Source organism: Postia placenta, assembly GCF_002117355.1.
Source record: "Postia placenta MAD-698-R-SB12 unplaced genomic scaffold POSPLAscaffold_10, whole genome shotgun sequence".
Classification (NCBI taxonomy): domain Eukaryota; kingdom Fungi; phylum Basidiomycota; class Agaricomycetes; order Polyporales; family Adustoporiaceae; genus Rhodonia; species Rhodonia placenta.
In genome coordinates, this window is record NW_020169841.1 from 1,185,375 (window position 1) to 1,201,660 (window position 16,286).

The following is a 16,286-nucleotide window of genomic DNA, read 5'->3' on the forward strand; positions in this document are numbered from 1 at the left end:
GCTGGTGTACAGAAATGAATTCAGGTTGTTCTGGATCCTGGAGCACGCATTTGACAGGCCCCATACTTAATATCGCTACTGCGCGGCATGGTCGATATAGTGAGCGCGGAGAACAATATGAACTCATATAGAGAACGACAGCAATCATATTGGGTTCATCTCGGAGAGTTGAGAACCTCATCTACTACAGGCACGTCAGTTCTGCCGAACATCCCCAGCCGCTGAGAATCGGCGCTTACTACGTATATGGATATCTGACTCTAACAATAGCTTGATTGCCGTGTATCATCCTGACAAAAGAGCATACGCGCTATTGGAGAGCGGAGCAAAGCAAGCCAAACGTCATGGATAAGACAGACTGCCGTAAAGTTCACACAAGGGTCGTCCATGGATGAATACCGCGAAGACCGATTGATGTAGCGCTCGTTGTGCATACGACAGCCATGGAAACGTCGCATACAAACAGCAGCCCTGGAGACAGTCCCGAATGCTCCAGATTGGCCCAGGGGAGGTCGTAGCTTGGACAGACAGGCACCGATGACTGCTCGCCGCAGATTATAAGAGATTACGCATCGGGATGGACGTGTTGCTTCTTACGCGAAATCCTTGTAGTTAGTCTGTGAACCGGCGGGAGATAAACGTTGATGACATCGAAAAGAGGAGTTCTACTTGGAACATGGCTAAGAACGATTCAGACGGCTGACGGAAGTAAAAGCTCGTTTTTCAGAAATCTGGAAGAGCATGCGTGCTACGGGCCGGAAGTCCACGCTGATCCATAACACGCGCGGTGCAACGTCTGTCCGCATCGTCGGCTCCGCGCGGTGCAACGTCAGCGGCAATACTCCGACTGGGGTTGGGATACCTGTGACGTGTGTAACCCAAGCGGTCGCGACGCCCGACCCGCGCAGGGTTTGAGATGGGCGCATGTATGTTTCAAAACCTTGAGACAAGCTAAGAACTTGTCACAAATGCGTGAAGTCGGGGCGGCTGTTGGGCTTGGTATCAGGTTATCCCGAATTTAGCCTCGAGCATGCAATTCGTTTTTGCGCAGGGGCAACACCAAGCGGCTTGATCGATATCGGTGCCGGGAAATTCTGAACCGATGGGGATCAGTGAGGAGACGCAGACATACGTGCAAGTCGACGGGGTGGTCACATCTAGGGTTGCATCGTTACCGTTGAGGAGGAGAAACGCTCGCCAAGTTGACCATCAAAAGTGCCTGCGGGGGAGAGAGGGACGCTGCGGAGATGCATGGCGGCGGCGAACAATGCATGGCGACCGGCCAGGTGTTGAGATAAAACTTGAATCAAAATAAAATAAGTCGGACCTGGTTACCGTTACAAGACCCGGCTAAGGCCAAGAAAGACCAAATGAAATGATTGCCCCTGTTTGGAGTGTCCGAATGAGGGCTTAGCACGTGGGCAAAACGCAGCGAAATATGTGCCGTGTCACTAGAGTTCCCACGGCGTGTATCATCTTCTTGTCGCTCGGCCAATCCTCCCTCGCGTCCTCCGTGCAGGCTTCTTATCCCTCCATCTCCTCCCCGCCCCCGCTCTCCCTCTCTCATCTTCATTTTCGTCTTTCTTTCTTTTCTTGTTGTTTGAGCCACCATGCCCTCTGAAGCGCAGCAGCAGCCGGGCTCTTCGTCCCACATGATGAAGACGACAAAACGAGGCAGGCCGTTCCTCAAGGTCCGTCTTCGCCCGCACCCGTGAAATGCCCGCCTCACGTCATCCTCCCCGCAGGACACTCTTGACTTGTTTGCGACGCTGATCGTCTCGCTGGAGCTTACCTCCAATAAACAATTCTTCCGTACTTTCCACAATTCCTTTACAACGTCAGTGGCCTGGTGTCCACCAGTTCAGCATGAGTGCTGACGAGCGAATTTAGGGATGATGCAGCACGGAATCTAGCGGCCCTCAAGTTCTCTCAATCGAATCGTGGGCCAGATCCTCGAGAACCCTCAAGGGTAGTTACGACGACAACGACAACGACTTTCACGATGACGCGGGAGATGGCGAAGGCAATGTGCCAGCAGTTCATGGATGCGCGTCTCATAGAGAACGCGGCAGATCCTGGTTCTAATCTCTTCAAGGACCGTGGTGTCTACGTACTCACGCCGAAGGGCCTACACGTCCTTGAACGTTTCATGAGCAAGAACGGTATCGCCTCCGACAAGTTGGCGCCTGTGTTCGCGACACAGCCTATCTGCATGAAGCTCTTGCATCTTGAGCGACGGTCTGTCGACGACGAGATCATCGTTTCTCATTCGGTCATCACCGCGCTTTTCAGACGGTTTGTTGGGCGCCAGCCTAACTATCCTCCGGAATACATCGACACGATGGACGCATTCCAGAAATACAATGAGCGGTCGAAGGGTGTTGCACTCATGGACGTGACGGAGAGAACTCCTGGAGCGAAGAACCCGGAGAAGCACAAGTACTGCTTCGCAGCGGTCACAGCTTTGGAGTGGCTATGCGACCTCACCTCAGTCATTGGGAGGGAAGAAGCGGCTGAGATGGCTGCGCAGTTCGTGCGCTTTGGACTCATCCAGCTAGTCAGTGACAAGCGCAAGAACAATGACTCTGCTATCATCTTCACGGTGCGGGGCGCAGCAGGAGGCGCTAATTCGTCTATATCGGTGAGTGAATACGGTGAGGCTCCTTCGATTTTGTGCTGACTTGTTCACCGTAGCAAGTCGGTGAGTTCCGATGCACAGCGAAAGCAGTTTACAAAGTCACGGAGGAGGGCCGCCGGCTGGCCCGTTGGGACTCCAACGGGGCTCAGAACTCGCCGAATGCATCGTCGTCGAACATTGGTACGCGTTCATCCGATGACCACGGTGGCGACAATCATGCAGGCGATGTCAACGCCGACGCAAAACTTCACCGGCGCATATCCATGACCGAGAAGCTGACGGCTGCGCACGAGGCGGAGCGGAAGAACGGGCAGAAGGAGAGTAACACCGACCGCCTCAGGTCTATTATCGAAGAGCCACAGCTGCGACAGTTGTTCCGCGAGTTCTTGCGCAACAATTTCTGTGAAGAGAACCTATCGTTCTACCTTGATGTGCAGGACTTCAAACGCAAGTTTAACATCACCTCCAGCGCCATTGCCGCTACTCCTAGTAATCCCCGTACCGGCTCATCGAAAGCGACACCAGGCCAGGCTGCGATGGAGCGTCATCACGAGTCCCTCATCCAGATGGCATTCGTGATCTATAACACGTATCTGGCGCCGTCGAGTCAGATGGAACTCAACATCGACCATGGGCTGCGTAACGAGCTCTCGGGATACCTGAACGAGGTTATCACAAGCCTCACGGGGAAGTCGTTCCAAGGGCGGGTGGAGGTTGAGCAGGCAAACGCGTTCAATGCGACGCAGCTACAAAAGATGATTCAACTCTACGAGCGTATTCAGACGCACGTCTTCCGTCTCATGGCCACAGACTCGGTGCCAAAGGTATGTTGATCGACTTGTTTCGTGGTACCCCTCTGATGTTCCATGCGCTACACGCTACAGTTCATCAAGACACCGCGATTCCTTGCGCTACGAATCAAGCTCGACAACGAGGACGACGTCGCAATTGACGACTATACATTGATGCAGTCGAACGCTTCGACACCATCGGTGCCACCAGGGCTCGGTGAAGAGGAAGTGGGCGGAGCATATGTGACCGTATCACTACGGGCAGTCACACAGGACCGGGCACACGGCGGCGAGCGACCAGCGTCATGAGCGGATAATCAGCCCGTTCCTCTGACGCTTGTTGTAATCTATGCATAGCAGCCCCGGCTCTCGATCTCATATGCTTATGTTATTGTCGCTCACATCTCATGCCTCCACATGCCCACATGCCCTTGCACAATGTATGGCCCTTCGGCGCAACACACCTCGTCTTATCTTCGTTCGCATCTGCAGTCGCTTGTTCTGTCGCAGCTGGCACCAGGCTCCTCTGGAAATATCTGCATCTAATTCCGCTGCCGTCGCTCTCATCCATACATCTTTTTCCATCATTGCATCTCTATCTTTCAAAGACATTTCGCCTCCCGGCGGTGCCGTGGTACTCATTGCATCGCCTCACCATCTCTCTGCACCTGTACTATTTCTACTACCTTACGTATTGTAGAGCTTGCCGCTCCTAATAACATCACTGTCCTCTCATTAGTGCAGAATCATAATACATGTTTTGTACAAGAGGCTGCGTGTATTTGGTGGGGTGGCTGTGGCCGCAAGTGTACTTCTTCAAGTGACTAGTGTAGTGATCGTGGCGATCGACGATCGGACGACGGTCGCAGTTGGTGACCGTCGACTCGTCGAGAGTGCAGCTCTAGGCCTGCAGCCGAGGATCCTACACCGTAAAGAGTGCCTTCCAACACCATCTCACGCCTTGCCGCTGCGCCGCGGCACGAGTGAATTATCAAAATCATGGTTCCCATGCTAAACACGCCGCAATCACATGATGGTCGTTCTGGATCACTCTGCGGGTGATATTGACTTTGTTTGGCCACTGACGACTAGCAGGATTCGTTCTCACAGACTGCTGCAACGCACAGTCCACGATCGGAGCTCGTCGTAGTGTTGCTCTAAGCTTCTAGTCTCATTACTACCCTATGTCGTGGTTGTGGCGTCCTGAAGGTGACGGCGGAGGACGTCCCGAGAGACCACCTGCAGAACCTGTTCGAAGACGTGATGCATCCCCTGCGAGCACCGACGGCGAGATGCCAGTGTCACCATGGGAGAAAACCCGACCGGAGGACCCTAAAGTGGCAGATCCAATGGACCCCAGCAAAATGGTGTCAAACAAGCAGGCAAACCGTCCATTCCTTGGGTACGTACTAGGCTACGTTATGCATACATACACCGGAATCACCCTATCTCCTGTGGTGCTGAACTTGAACATGTGTGCTGCCTAGATACTCCGAGTATCGCAACAGACGCGAGCAGGAACATGCGGCGTGGCTGCAGCGAAAGAATGAACGGGATGAAAAGCTGGCAAGAGGCGAGGAGGTCAGCCCTGAGGAGCCAGACCCCACAGAGGAACCGGAGGTCGGCTGTCTGGGCCTCCTCAAGTTCATACTCTACGCAGTCCTCTTCATCGTCCTCGCAGGGAAATTTATCACGGGGAGCTTTCTATGGGAACACGAACTGCCGAACCTCAGGCATCTGATCCCAGTAAGCATTTATTTGGTGAACCGCAAACATGCGGCTGCTCCGTAGGCTTCCACTTACGGGCGAGCTGACTCGGGGCAGACAAACCAGCGGCTGTTTTCCGAGCGCATGCTTGCGACGTTTGATGGCTCGACTGAAGGGAAGCCAATCTACCTTGCTGTGAGTCATTCCGGTAACTCCCTGTTGTAGATCTGCACCTTGGTAACGTCGTCTATTCGCAAATTCTACATATAGATCGACGGAGACGTGTATGATGTCAGCTCCGGCCCCCTGACATATGGCCCCGGAGGTCCTTACCACATGTTGTGAGTCCGTCAGACCTTTGACCCTGCATTCGTACCCGAACCATAAGATATGTCTCCAGGGCTGGCAAGGACGCTGCGCGGGCATACGGGACGGGGTGCTTCTCCACGCATCTAACGCATGACCTTCGCGGGTTAAGCGAGGGGGAGCTGAAGGTATGGAGGCATCACGCGATACCCGGGCGTCTGGGCCACTAAATGTCGGTAATGTTGCAGGGCGTAGAGAACTGGAAGAAGTTCTATGCGAGCCACAAGAAGTACTACAAGGTCGGACGTGTCTCACACCCACCGATCGACCCTGCAAGCCCCACACTCGAGCATTGTGATCCGAAGAAGGCAAAGGCGGTGCGGACTCCGGAGCAGGTGGAGAAGCTGAAACACACGCATGAGGGGCGGGATGAGTTATAGCGGTGTATATAGTCGGAGGGTCCCGGATAGATACTTCGCATACATCTGGTTACATGTATCTACATATTATTGATACGTAGTTTGCTACATTAGGAGTGAGATCCGCATGGTCATTAGAGTGCGCACGAGAACATAGTAATCAATACAACGATGGGATCTGTATAGTGCGTCCGTAGCACGCGAATGCGCGCTCTAAATAAATGTGATTGCCCGGAATTTCGAATGAAGGTCTGGCAGGAAGCAATTAGCTGGGGAGTATAGCGCTGGAAGATCCACCGCACCTTCATGGGCCTATGTTAGTAGAAAGCCAGTTCTTTAGAATCGGGAAGTCTGCCATGGATGCATCCATCATGGCGGAGTAATCAAGGTCGCGGTATTTGGCTAGGATGATATTGCCGCGCCATGCATTTGCCTCGTTGAAGCATCGTCCCTGAACCTCCCGGGCGCATTTGTTGGCCGGGAAGGGCATGCCGTCGCGGGAGACGGTAGGATAGAACACGATGTAAGGAGATGGGAACTTTTTGTTCATCCCTTCTAACTGCTCTACGACCTGCAGACGCCAAGGGAGATCGCCGATCGTGAGTGGACGAATGTCTGAGTGCGCTGAGGAGTCACGTACCTTGAATCGCCATGAGCGGGGCCCGAGCCCTTCCGCGATGTAGTCCATGTACATCTCCGGGTGTGGCACACGCCCACAGCGGAATGGTTCAGGGGGGTTGGAGATCGGCATTGAAAGTGGGCTCGTCATTAGGGCGACGAGATGAGGCGGTCGGTCGTCCGCGGGGAAGAGGACCGCATCGAAGGCGAGCATCGGATCCATTATAGAGAAAATTTGATAAAAGACAAACTATGTACAGGAGAAAGAGAAGTTGAGAGAGGATTGCTTGGAATCTGAGTGTTCTGCCATAGCGGCGAGACCATTTATATGTCTTGGTCGATCGACCACGAGATACCTCGACTCGCGCTTCGATGGTGTCCCCTGTTGTCATCAACAGTAGACACAGCCGAGGCCGTGGCATGTTTGTTCGTTGTGTACGAGAGTAGGGTAAGCAAAGCATGAGGTGGACATGTGTTATAGCGTGTACAACTGGCTGGCGAAACCTGCTTCAGAACTCCCTGCGATGTTCACGGAAGCCGGCGGGTTCCTGTCTTGATGGTAATATGGCTGGACCATTAAGATCGTTGGGAGAAAGACCGTAGATGCCGTAACTGAGTACGGCTCCCCCTTGCCTTTGATGTGCACACGCGTAAGAACGTGACCGTGACGCGCGAACCACGTGCTCGACAAAGACATTGTGGCGACGTCCAACTCCGAGGGTACGCCTCCGCGTTCGCGTTCTGGCCTTCATATCATCAACTTCTTGCTGCGCTCTTTAGACTCCTGCCAATGGTGCTCTCTGATCCTAGTATCCTCGTGGCAGCACAAATTTCTGCGCTGTATCCTTCTGCACATCCGATTCCTGTTCCGACCATCCAAAACTATATCCATGATGCCCCTGCACCACATCCCTCGAACTTACCACCGGAACACGCCAATCATGCCGCGTTCTGTCGCAGCGCAGCCTGCGGCATCATTCTGCTTCGCGTCACCCATTGGGGCCGCATGCTCGAACTGGTTTCACTAAGTTCCGACATTCCTCCTCTTCGTTTCGATTTCCCTTCGCGTCTTCTGCCCTACCCCGCGTTGTGGCAGATCGGTGGCGAACTTTGTCTGGTTGCCTTAACAGAACACGGCTCCCTGTATCGCATTTTGATCCCTATCCGCGAGGGCAAGCCGGCATGGTCACCCCAATCCAATCGACAGGTGTGTAACGAGTACGTTGTCCAGGGCATGAAGGGGTCCACAGGTGTACTCGTAGCTGTGCAAGGAGAGTTCTCTGTCGCTATTCATCTATCAAATGGAACCCTATTACGACTCGACCGTGATCGTGACAGCGTGGACGGTGAAGCCCTAGACTTAATCTCACTGTTGGGTTCCCACTCACTTGCCGATCTTGTAGATACATGGGGCGAAGGCGGCCGGTTATCCGACCTCTTTTCGTTAAACCCATTCTCATTTCTCCGCTCAATTCCAAGCGGCGCATCTGCGGAGGGCCAACGCGTCGTTTGCATGACGGGCTGCGTAGCGCCAACAGAGCTTCCTTATGTCTGGACCCTGTCGCGCGACCGCACATTCCGACTTTGGGGTTCCAGCCCCAAGTCTGAGGTTGTGAAGGTCTTACCTGCAATTGCACCCGCAGAGATCGGAGATCCCGACTTAGGATCATCTTCAAGCGCATCAAAGCCAGCGGCTCTACTTGCTCCCGATCCACAAAAGCTCATATATGCTTGGCCTGTCGGCGACAATGTCCCAAGACAAGCAAATGTCCTGGTATTCATCCCCACTGAATCTGTCGCCACGTCCGGGGGGTTCTTCCTCCTCTGGCACTGCAGTGATTCGAATTCTATGGAGCTGCGTCGTGTGCTCGAGGCTCCGGTGGACAGCGCTCATTGTCACCTGCAGGACTTCCTAGTACATGAAAATGACCTGTGTACCTTGTGGGACAAGGAAGGTCAATCCGTGGTCCACGTTATTAATTTGAGTGAACGAGATACCCGCTGGTGCACTTTCACTCACCCTGAAGAACACGAACTTACCCCAGCATATCTCGATCAATTACTTCTGGCCTCCGGATCCCTTTCGGAGAAGTTCTTCGAGGCGATCATGCGACCAGGCATGTTCTCCCCTCTCACCTTGCAGACTGCCATCGACCAGTACACCGATGCATGCCGTTCCCTCCCTCCGCCTTACCCACCACAACTGCTGACCACATACGCCAACTACGCCGAACAGATCGCTGCGGTTGTAGGCTGTACTGTGAAATTAATGCAGGACCCACAGACAGGAGCTTCGCAATACTCAAATTACTGGAACGCGTTGAAGCGGGACTGGGAAGGTTTCATTGCACGATGCAGGGAGGTGGAGAGAAGTGCGCGTCGGCCACTTGCGATCGGGTTCGACGACCAATCCAGGAGCCTGCTCGTCAGCGAGCGAGAACGCGTGGCGAAGACCGTCAAGAAAGACGCCGCTCTGATGTGGTATGACCAGTTGTCTGCAGGCCAATATGCGGAAGGATTCCCTATTGTAGAGCTCGTCTGGAAACTCCGCGACAAACTGGAGCCCCGAACTTTGGCTGCCCTGGAGTCGCGGGTCGTAGACCTCGTACACCAGGAAATTGCGTTTCCCTTCGCGGACATCATTCAAGACCAGGCGCAGCGCATGGAGTACAGAGACATGATAGACGAGGGTTTGGAGAGCTGGGTTGAAGGCCGCTTGCAAGCCATCGAAGACGTCGAGGGCGGGATTCGCAATATCCTAGACATTATCGGCGGTTATGATCCAGCGGTGAAGGATGAACCGACTGATGTCAATCTGAAGGAGATGCCTAAGATGTCCGAGCTCACACGAGTCTTCGCGGCGTCCTACCTGACCGCGACGACGCACGTCAGGTATGAGCTGTGTCTGTCACTCGTTGCCCTTCTTTTCCTCGTCGCAGACGATTTGGCTTCATGGAGTGTCTCCCTTCTGACCGAAGTTTTCGCCCTATTCCGCGGAGCAGCCATGCTCCGTTATGCAGTGCGGCAGCCTGCTGACATCGCCGCTCCTTCTCTCCCTGCGGAGACTGCTTCCAATGAGGATGACGTCGTAGCCAAGATGCGCAACATGCAAGTGACTGGTCGGCATCCCGGGTTGACCCCGACATTTTCGCTCATTCATCGCCTGTTGGCGTTGTACGGCGGCCTTATGGAGCCACTCCCCATCTCCTTACACAAGTGGATGGACCACGTCGGATTGCTAGCATCCAGTACTCCAGCGCACGCCACGAAAATGGAAGTGCAATTTTGTGAAAGCCTCCGATTCCTCGGCTATCGTGAAGTCGCAAGGGAAATGCTAGCTTGGCTTCCGCGGACGCCCGGCGTTACGTATGTGCTGGGACGCCTGTGGCTCGATGACAGCCGGTTCGACGATGCGGCGTCGGTCATGGAATGCATAGCGGGAAGTTTTGGTCCGTCCGGGTTCTATTGCGCAGCCGATAACGTCATTAATGTGATCGTACCCTTTAGGAACTGATCTCTCATTATCAGTTGAAGACAAGGAGGCCCTTGCTGCCGTCTTGCCCGGCGCGGGGTTCTTTGCGTCAGAATTTGAATTCTATATTCATGTGGGCGGATTGTTCAAAGGGGCGGGATCAGCGTCGCATGAGGTGTATTTTACCCAACTCGCAATTTCAGTTGCACCACCCAGTACAGATGCTGCATCCTTGTGGCACGGTGTTATAAGAGGCCTCACGGACTTGGGCCTCTACGAAGATGCCTACGCTTCTCTTATGTCGACCCCATATGACAACCTGTACGCCGGTGCTTTTCTGTTTAGCGAGCTGGCCGTGCTAATGCTCGCTGTAGAAAACGAGAGTGTATCGGCCGGTTGGTGGACCGAATGTGCGAGGAAAGTGCGGTACAACGTCTCATGTCCTTTAATTTCGCCGGGTTTGCCGACGAGGTGGAGGACGCGTTGTCGTACAAAGCACGCAACGCAGATCCGCTCATACGTCCGCTGTACTCGAGGATCCTGTACTCGTGGTACGTTTCACGGGGCGACTATCGCAACGGTTAGTCTTCTTTCCCTCGTTGCGGGAGAAGATGGTGGCCTTATGAAGCCTTGTGACTGCAGCTGCGCTTACGATGTACCAACGGGCACGCAAGCTGGCCTCTCTGATCGGCGACTCGGAAAACTCTATTAGCCTCGTTGAAGCACAGCTGGAGGCTTATGCAGTGAGCATGAGCGCTCTTGCCCTCATCGATCAGAGAAACGCCTGGATTGTCATCCCCGTCACGGCAGAGACCGGACACGCGGTGAGCGCACTGTTACGCTCTCAATAACTCCCATTCCCGACTCACTGGGTGTAATGGCAGCAACTTCGAAAACGTCGCAAACTGACTAAGCATATACCCGAAAATCGATATTCTTTAGGGAGCCGTGATGCTGAAGTCATTGACCTGGCGGACATGCAATACGAGTATACACTGCTGACTGCACGTCTAGAGCTGATCCGACGAGAGCCCACGCTGTTGTCGGCTGGCGGTGGGTTAGAGTTATCGCCTGACATGTTCTATACTCTGACAGCGAGGTCACTAGGACTACTTCTACCGCCTCAGTCTGCAGTGATAAGGCTAGCACAAATGAACCACTTCAACATGGCCATAGCTACTGCTCGTAGCCTCGACGTGGACATGAGTGAGTTGTTCGGGCATCTGGCACGCCAATGCCTGCGTCTTTCCCACAAACCTGGCTCCGTAATGTGATTACAAAAATATGGTCTTCCAAAACTCGCTCGTTAACTTCTCTTCCAGAGCCGAGGACACGTCTGACTGGCTGCTGACGGATAAAGTTTCCTCATGGCCCGGGACGCCCGTCGACAGAGGTTGGAGGTACCTGCGGCAGGCGCTGGAGCGTCATGACGGTCCAGAAACAGATTATAAGTACTCAAAAATGGTACTGGAGACCATACTGGAGAATGACCGATCGTCACCACCTCCGCCGTGGTTGATCTATTCGCTGGAGGTAGTCTCCTTGTTACTGGTTGCGCAGCGGTACCCTGAATTTTTCCGCATGCAGGTACAGCATCCGGAGTATCTGATCCGCACATGTTTGCGGTATGACAATCTGGAGTCCGCATTGGAGCACACATTATCGCTTGTGCGAAAGGTGAGCGGCTGGTTTTCCATGCGGGTACCGTACCGTGACTCAGCACCCTTTCTTCCTTCAGAGTGAGGCTTGCCTTGCGCAAGAACAGCTCAAGACGGCATCAGCGACATGGCTGCCGTACACACTGATTGATCAAGTGTTGCTAGCGGCCGATTCGCAGGAGAACCTGTCTCCTCGTGGTGGCGAGCTGAGGAAGGGTCTGCGAACAGAGATTGCGACCCGCATGAAGAGGGTGCAAAAAATGATGAGTGAGGCTTCACGCTGAGTTGTAATAAAACGGGGGTGGTGCCGTGGTGAGATTTTGCTGGCGTCTGTTGATAGCACACTGTACACGTTGTTCATCTTGCTCTCACCGGTCGAGTCGTCTTTTTGCATTAACAACGGACCTCAAATGATATGAGGATTCTGCTCGGACGGCAAGCCTGACGCTGGACACGGGCGCGTAGCAGCGCTGGTGAGATCATGATCGAGACCGAACTCGACCCGCCCGGCACGTGTGGTGACGGAGGCGTGGGAATTCTGCGCTACGGTGAGCTTCGGGTCCGTCGCGTGCAGCGCGTCCTCAAACTCCCTCCACCACCTCCGACTCCCTCAGCATCGCCCACCATGTCGCAGCTACGGAAGGGCTTCCTGAAGAACTGGTTCGCCATTGAGGTACGCAGCGTTGACACTTCGTCACAGGCACTCCGAGTCTCAAATCCAATTCCGTCCAGGCTACCCCCATGTGAGTGTAGGGCATTTTCTCGCTGCGCGCTCAGAGGCTGAGCATGGAGATAGTTTTGCCGTTGTCGGCCTCGTTGTCGTAGGGGGAACCTGGTATCTTGCACGACTTGCTCGTGGGCCCACAGGTGAGCATTCCACGAATGAGGGCCCGAACGTAGTCTGACATCGTGCTTCCCTCAGTTGTCTGGACAAAGGAGAACCCAACTCCCTGGAACGAAATCAAGCCCAATGAAGGTACGAAGATGCTTACAGTCAACCAGCACTTCGAGAAGGGGTTCGTCTGATTATGATACCCGCTCCGCCTCATGTCCGCTGACGTTGTATGACTAGTTGGGAACGTAAGAAGCTGTAATTTCATCTACGAGCGTGCATCTTGTACAGCAAGCCTGGAACGAGTTATAACATTTTGCATTATGCATGGCAGGATTTTGCTTTTAGAGACTCCACCACTCGTGATGCGTGACGTGTGATCTGAGCACGAATTGTGACCATCCCGGTCGCTGATGGCATCGTCTGTCTTTACATCTGATCCTCCGCTCTAACTGCTTCGTCTCTGCGCCTCGCTTCGCACAATGGTTGTTCGTCTGGACTCCCTGCAGCCTGTTTATTCTTTGCCTTCCCTCGACATCCCTGATGAAGCCGAGGATGCCCCGGCTCCCGGACTTCCAGTGGTGAGATGGGCATGGGCCATGTGTTATTTCCTATCTAACTTGCTCAAGGCAACCACCGGCTCTTCGCGCCTGCCGGCCATTGTCTTCGGTGCCGCGGCTCTGTCAAGTATTTACAACGTACAAGATCACTTGTCGAGTTTCAACCCAGTCCGCACCGTTCGGCTAGCACTTCGGTATGTCTCGCGTCAAGCACATTTCTATCAACGCGTCTCACTTGTTCTTTAGCTATGGCGTCACCGCATTCGATACCTCCGCATATTACCAGGAGTCTGAGATTGTCCTAGGGACTGCCCTGAAGGCCCTCGAGCTCGACTTCCCGCGCTCTACATACAAACTGGTATTGCTATTCATATGTGAACGATAAGCAGGAAGAATGACGTTGACACAGATGACGAAGTGCGGCCGTTACGGCAGCACAGTGGCGGATTTTGATTACTCTCCCGCGACTATCCGCGCTAGCGTTCAGCGTAGCCTGGCACGCCTGAATACGAACTACCTCGACGCCGTCTACCTCCATGATGTCGAGTTTGTGTGCACGCAAGTTGGTCCGCGCGAAGCCGGGGACCCGACCATCGCCCTGGGCGATGCGCAGGCCGAATACGGCCTAGCGCCAGGGCAGGAAGGTGAAGTATGGGGAGAGGGTGATCAAAAGATCGTCGACGCGCTAGGCGAGCTGCGAAGGATGCAAGACGAAGGTATTATCAAGGCCATCGGGATCACAGGTGGGTCCGAGGATATGGTGCTGCCGTTCACTCTCGGCTGAACGCAGATCATGGTCCCTCACGCAGGTTACCCGCTACCGACCCTGCTACGCCTCGCGCTGCTGGCGCTGCACACGCCGCCGTATAAGGCACTCGACGTGCTGCTCTCATATTCGCACCTGACGGTTCAGACCACCACGTTCGCTGCGTTTGCTCCCCACTTCCGCGAGCGCGCCCGGATCTCACAGCTGCTCACTGCATCCCCACTGAATATGGGCCTTCTCACGCCGACTCCGCCTTCCTGGCATCCCGCTTCCCAGGAGTTGCGCGCGGCAGCAGGCCGCGCCAATGTAGTGTGTGCAGAATGGGAAGGTGGGCTTCCCAATGTGTCTGTGGGCTTTGGATATGGGAAGGCCATTGAGTTGGATGTGCCTATGGTGGTAGGACTCAGTAATACTAGGGAAGTTCACGAGAATGTGCATGTTTATCGAGCAGTCAGGGACGGGAAGGACGAGACGAGGCGTGCACAGGAGGATGCTGTTGTTAGATCATTTGGTGACTTACAACAGTGGTCTTGGGCTTCACCCCCAGCGCATCTCATTTAATTGCAGAACAGAATCAGAACGTGCAGATTAGTAAAGATACAATGTTATACACTAAACATGTGGGTAGTACTTCAAACACATCATATACCAGTGCTAGCGCTGTCCCCCAAGCCTGCTGCGTGCCTGCAGCTTCCCATTTACCGCGTCTTGATAATGCCAGCGTTGATGAGCTTCATGATGTTTTGACGTACTGTCGGATTCTTCATGTGGTCCTGGAGCGCACCAGGGTCTGATTGTGCCTGCTGGAGAATCGACTGCATGATAGGATCGCTCATTATTTTCTATGAATGGTCTCCAATCAGCGCCTCGCACATGAACAAGCAAGCCAATGACGACACTTACCGCAACTTCGGGATCGCGCATCGCGCGTTGGAGCGTCTCCTCCTCGTTTTCATCTGTGCGTTGACTGAACAGCTCCTGCTGGCACTTCAGCACCTGTTCCTGGATCTCCTTCGTGTGCTTCTTCTCCGTGTCCACGTCCGCGGCCTGCTGCACCGCCTCAATCGCCTTGGTGTAGTCGCGCATCGCGAACAGCACGTGGCTCTTGCGGATGTACGCCTTCACGAACGTCGGATCGACGCGGATCGCCTCCTCTGCGTCCTTGAGCGCCTCCGGCAGCGCGACAAGCTTTGTGTACGCATTCGCACGGTTGTTGTACCCGCGCGGGTCCTTCGGGTCGCGCTTGATCGCCTCCGTGTACGCCTTCACCGCGCCTGCGAAGTCGCCCGCCTTAAAGAGCTTGTTGCCCTCCTCGCGCGCCTCCGCCGCCTTCTCGGGGTCGATGTAGGCGAGCCGCTGTGCCTCGGCCTGAGCGCGCTCGGCCTCGCGGAGCTTGGTGAGGATGTCGGGCGTCCGGTGCTCAGTGAGCGACTTGTTATAGTACTTGATCGCGTTGGCAAGGTCACCTTTCTTAGAGAAGGCGTTACCGGTACGACCAAGCGCTTTTGCGACGAGTTTGTAGTCCGCACGGATCTGCATATGAATATGAGTACATGTCGGCAATCGCCAGGGATAAACGGGTACATACTGAACGGCCTTCATCGACCGCCTTCTCGCACGTCTCAATGCATTTGTCGTAGTCGCCTTGTTCGAAATAAGCCGCTAAGGGGGGTAGGTATCAGCGCTTTATCTGCAGGCTCGAGCAAGCAATGCAACCTACCTGCCAAGTTCGTAAGGAATGTGATATCCTGGGGGTAGATGTCCCAGGCCTTCTGGAAATGTGTAATAGCCTCGTCAAGCTTGCGTGCCTTGTAAGCATCCGCGCCAAGCTTCTTCTCCGCCTCGGCTTCCTTGCGCTCCTTCGCGTTCTCGTCGTCCTCGGCCTCCGCCATCTCCACGTCCTCCTTCACTGGCGGCGAAGTGGACGACTTGGGAGGTGCGCTGCTGGACGATGCAGCGGGCGGCGGTGGGGGCGAGCTGGGGCCCGCGTCGGCCTTCGTGAGGCCCGGAGGGAGCGCGTCAGACCCCTCCTCGCGCTGGAAGGTCTGCATGTCGACGCCCATAAGCACGCCGAGGACCTCGATCATGCGAGGATCCTGGAACGCATTCGATGCAAGCGCGGGATTCGTCTGGATAGCCCTAAGCTGCTGCACGAAGGCCGGATCCGCGAGGTGCTTCGCGGTACGCGGGTTCCTGGAGAGCTTTTCGATAAGCTGAGGATCGCTGAACATTCGAGGGAGACCGAATGCGTCTGCGCCATCGCCGCGCTCCTCGGCAGCTTGAGGACATGAACATATGTCAAGAATAACTTCAGCACAATGGAGAGTGCAGCGTACCCTTCGCGTCCTTCACTTCCTGAAGACCTTTCCGCAATGCTGCGCTGTCCTCTAGTTTAAGGCCGTTTTCATAGGCAGCGATGGCATCGTCGTATCTTCGCTGACCATGAAGTGCAGCACCCTTACGCGCATAGCCTTTCGACCATGCAGGGCTGATATTGATGCACTGCACAACATCACGAT

At 54.6% G+C, this 16,286-nt stretch overlaps 6 protein-coding genes across 6 annotated transcripts; 5 read left to right on the forward strand and 1 right to left on the reverse strand.

The window, feature by feature from the left end:
• Positions 1-1,536: 1,536 nt before the first annotated feature.
• POSPLADRAFT_1183071 (hypothetical protein) lies at positions 1,537-4,198 on the forward strand. The gene is made up of 6 exons (XM_024488974.1): positions 1,537-1,691; positions 1,746-1,837; positions 1,891-2,641; positions 2,695-2,865; positions 2,944-3,462; positions 3,523-4,198. The coding sequence occupies exons 1-6, from the start codon at positions 1,611-1,613 to the stop codon at positions 3,736-3,738; spliced, it is 1,830 nt and encodes a 609-aa protein (XP_024337320.1). The 5' UTR covers positions 1,537-1,610; the 3' UTR covers positions 3,739-4,198.
• Positions 4,199-4,613: 415 nt separating this feature from the next.
• Positions 4,614-5,882, forward strand: POSPLADRAFT_1147173 (hypothetical protein; the record flags this gene model as incomplete). The annotated part of the gene is made up of 7 exons (XM_024486032.1): positions 4,614-4,653; positions 4,729-4,831; positions 4,917-5,175; positions 5,254-5,331; positions 5,407-5,477; positions 5,537-5,630; positions 5,691-5,882. 7 exons carry the CDS (start codon positions 4,614-4,616, stop codon positions 5,880-5,882), a joined length of 837 nt encoding a protein of 278 aa, XP_024337321.1.
• Positions 5,883-6,165: 283 nt separating this feature from the next.
• POSPLADRAFT_1047952 (hypothetical protein) lies at positions 6,166-6,702 on the reverse strand (the record flags this gene model as incomplete). Its single annotated transcript, XM_024479395.1, has 2 exons — positions 6,166-6,432; positions 6,502-6,702. The coding sequence occupies 2 exons, from the start codon at positions 6,700-6,702 to the stop codon at positions 6,166-6,168; spliced, it is 468 nt and encodes a 155-aa protein (XP_024337322.1).
• Positions 6,703-6,851: 149 nt separating this feature from the next.
• On the forward strand, positions 6,852-12,002 carry POSPLADRAFT_1066767 (hypothetical protein; the record flags this gene model as incomplete). Its single annotated transcript, XM_024482108.1, has 10 exons — positions 6,852-6,876; positions 7,304-9,928; positions 9,987-10,272; positions 10,326-10,531; positions 10,594-10,775; positions 10,836-11,004; positions 11,059-11,221; positions 11,274-11,484; positions 11,539-11,628; positions 11,690-12,002. 10 exons carry the CDS (start codon positions 6,852-6,854, stop codon positions 11,891-11,893), a joined length of 4,161 nt encoding a protein of 1,386 aa, XP_024337323.1. The 3' UTR covers positions 11,894-12,002.
• Positions 12,003-12,234: 232 nt separating this feature from the next.
• On the forward strand, positions 12,235-12,774 carry POSPLADRAFT_1183076 (hypothetical protein; the record flags this gene model as incomplete). The annotated part of the gene is made up of 5 exons (XM_024488975.1): positions 12,235-12,282; positions 12,342-12,352; positions 12,406-12,476; positions 12,532-12,625; positions 12,682-12,774. The coding sequence occupies 5 exons, from the start codon at positions 12,235-12,237 to the stop codon at positions 12,701-12,703; spliced, it is 246 nt and encodes an 81-aa protein (XP_024337324.1). The 3' UTR covers positions 12,704-12,774.
• Positions 12,775-12,923: 149 nt separating this feature from the next.
• POSPLADRAFT_1047954 (hypothetical protein) lies at positions 12,924-14,328 on the forward strand (the record flags this gene model as incomplete). Its single annotated transcript, XM_024479396.1, has 4 exons — positions 12,924-13,195; positions 13,248-13,359; positions 13,411-13,744; positions 13,811-14,328. 4 exons carry the CDS (start codon positions 12,924-12,926, stop codon positions 14,326-14,328), a joined length of 1,236 nt encoding a protein of 411 aa, XP_024337325.1.
• Positions 14,329-16,286: the final 1,958 nt, after the last annotated feature.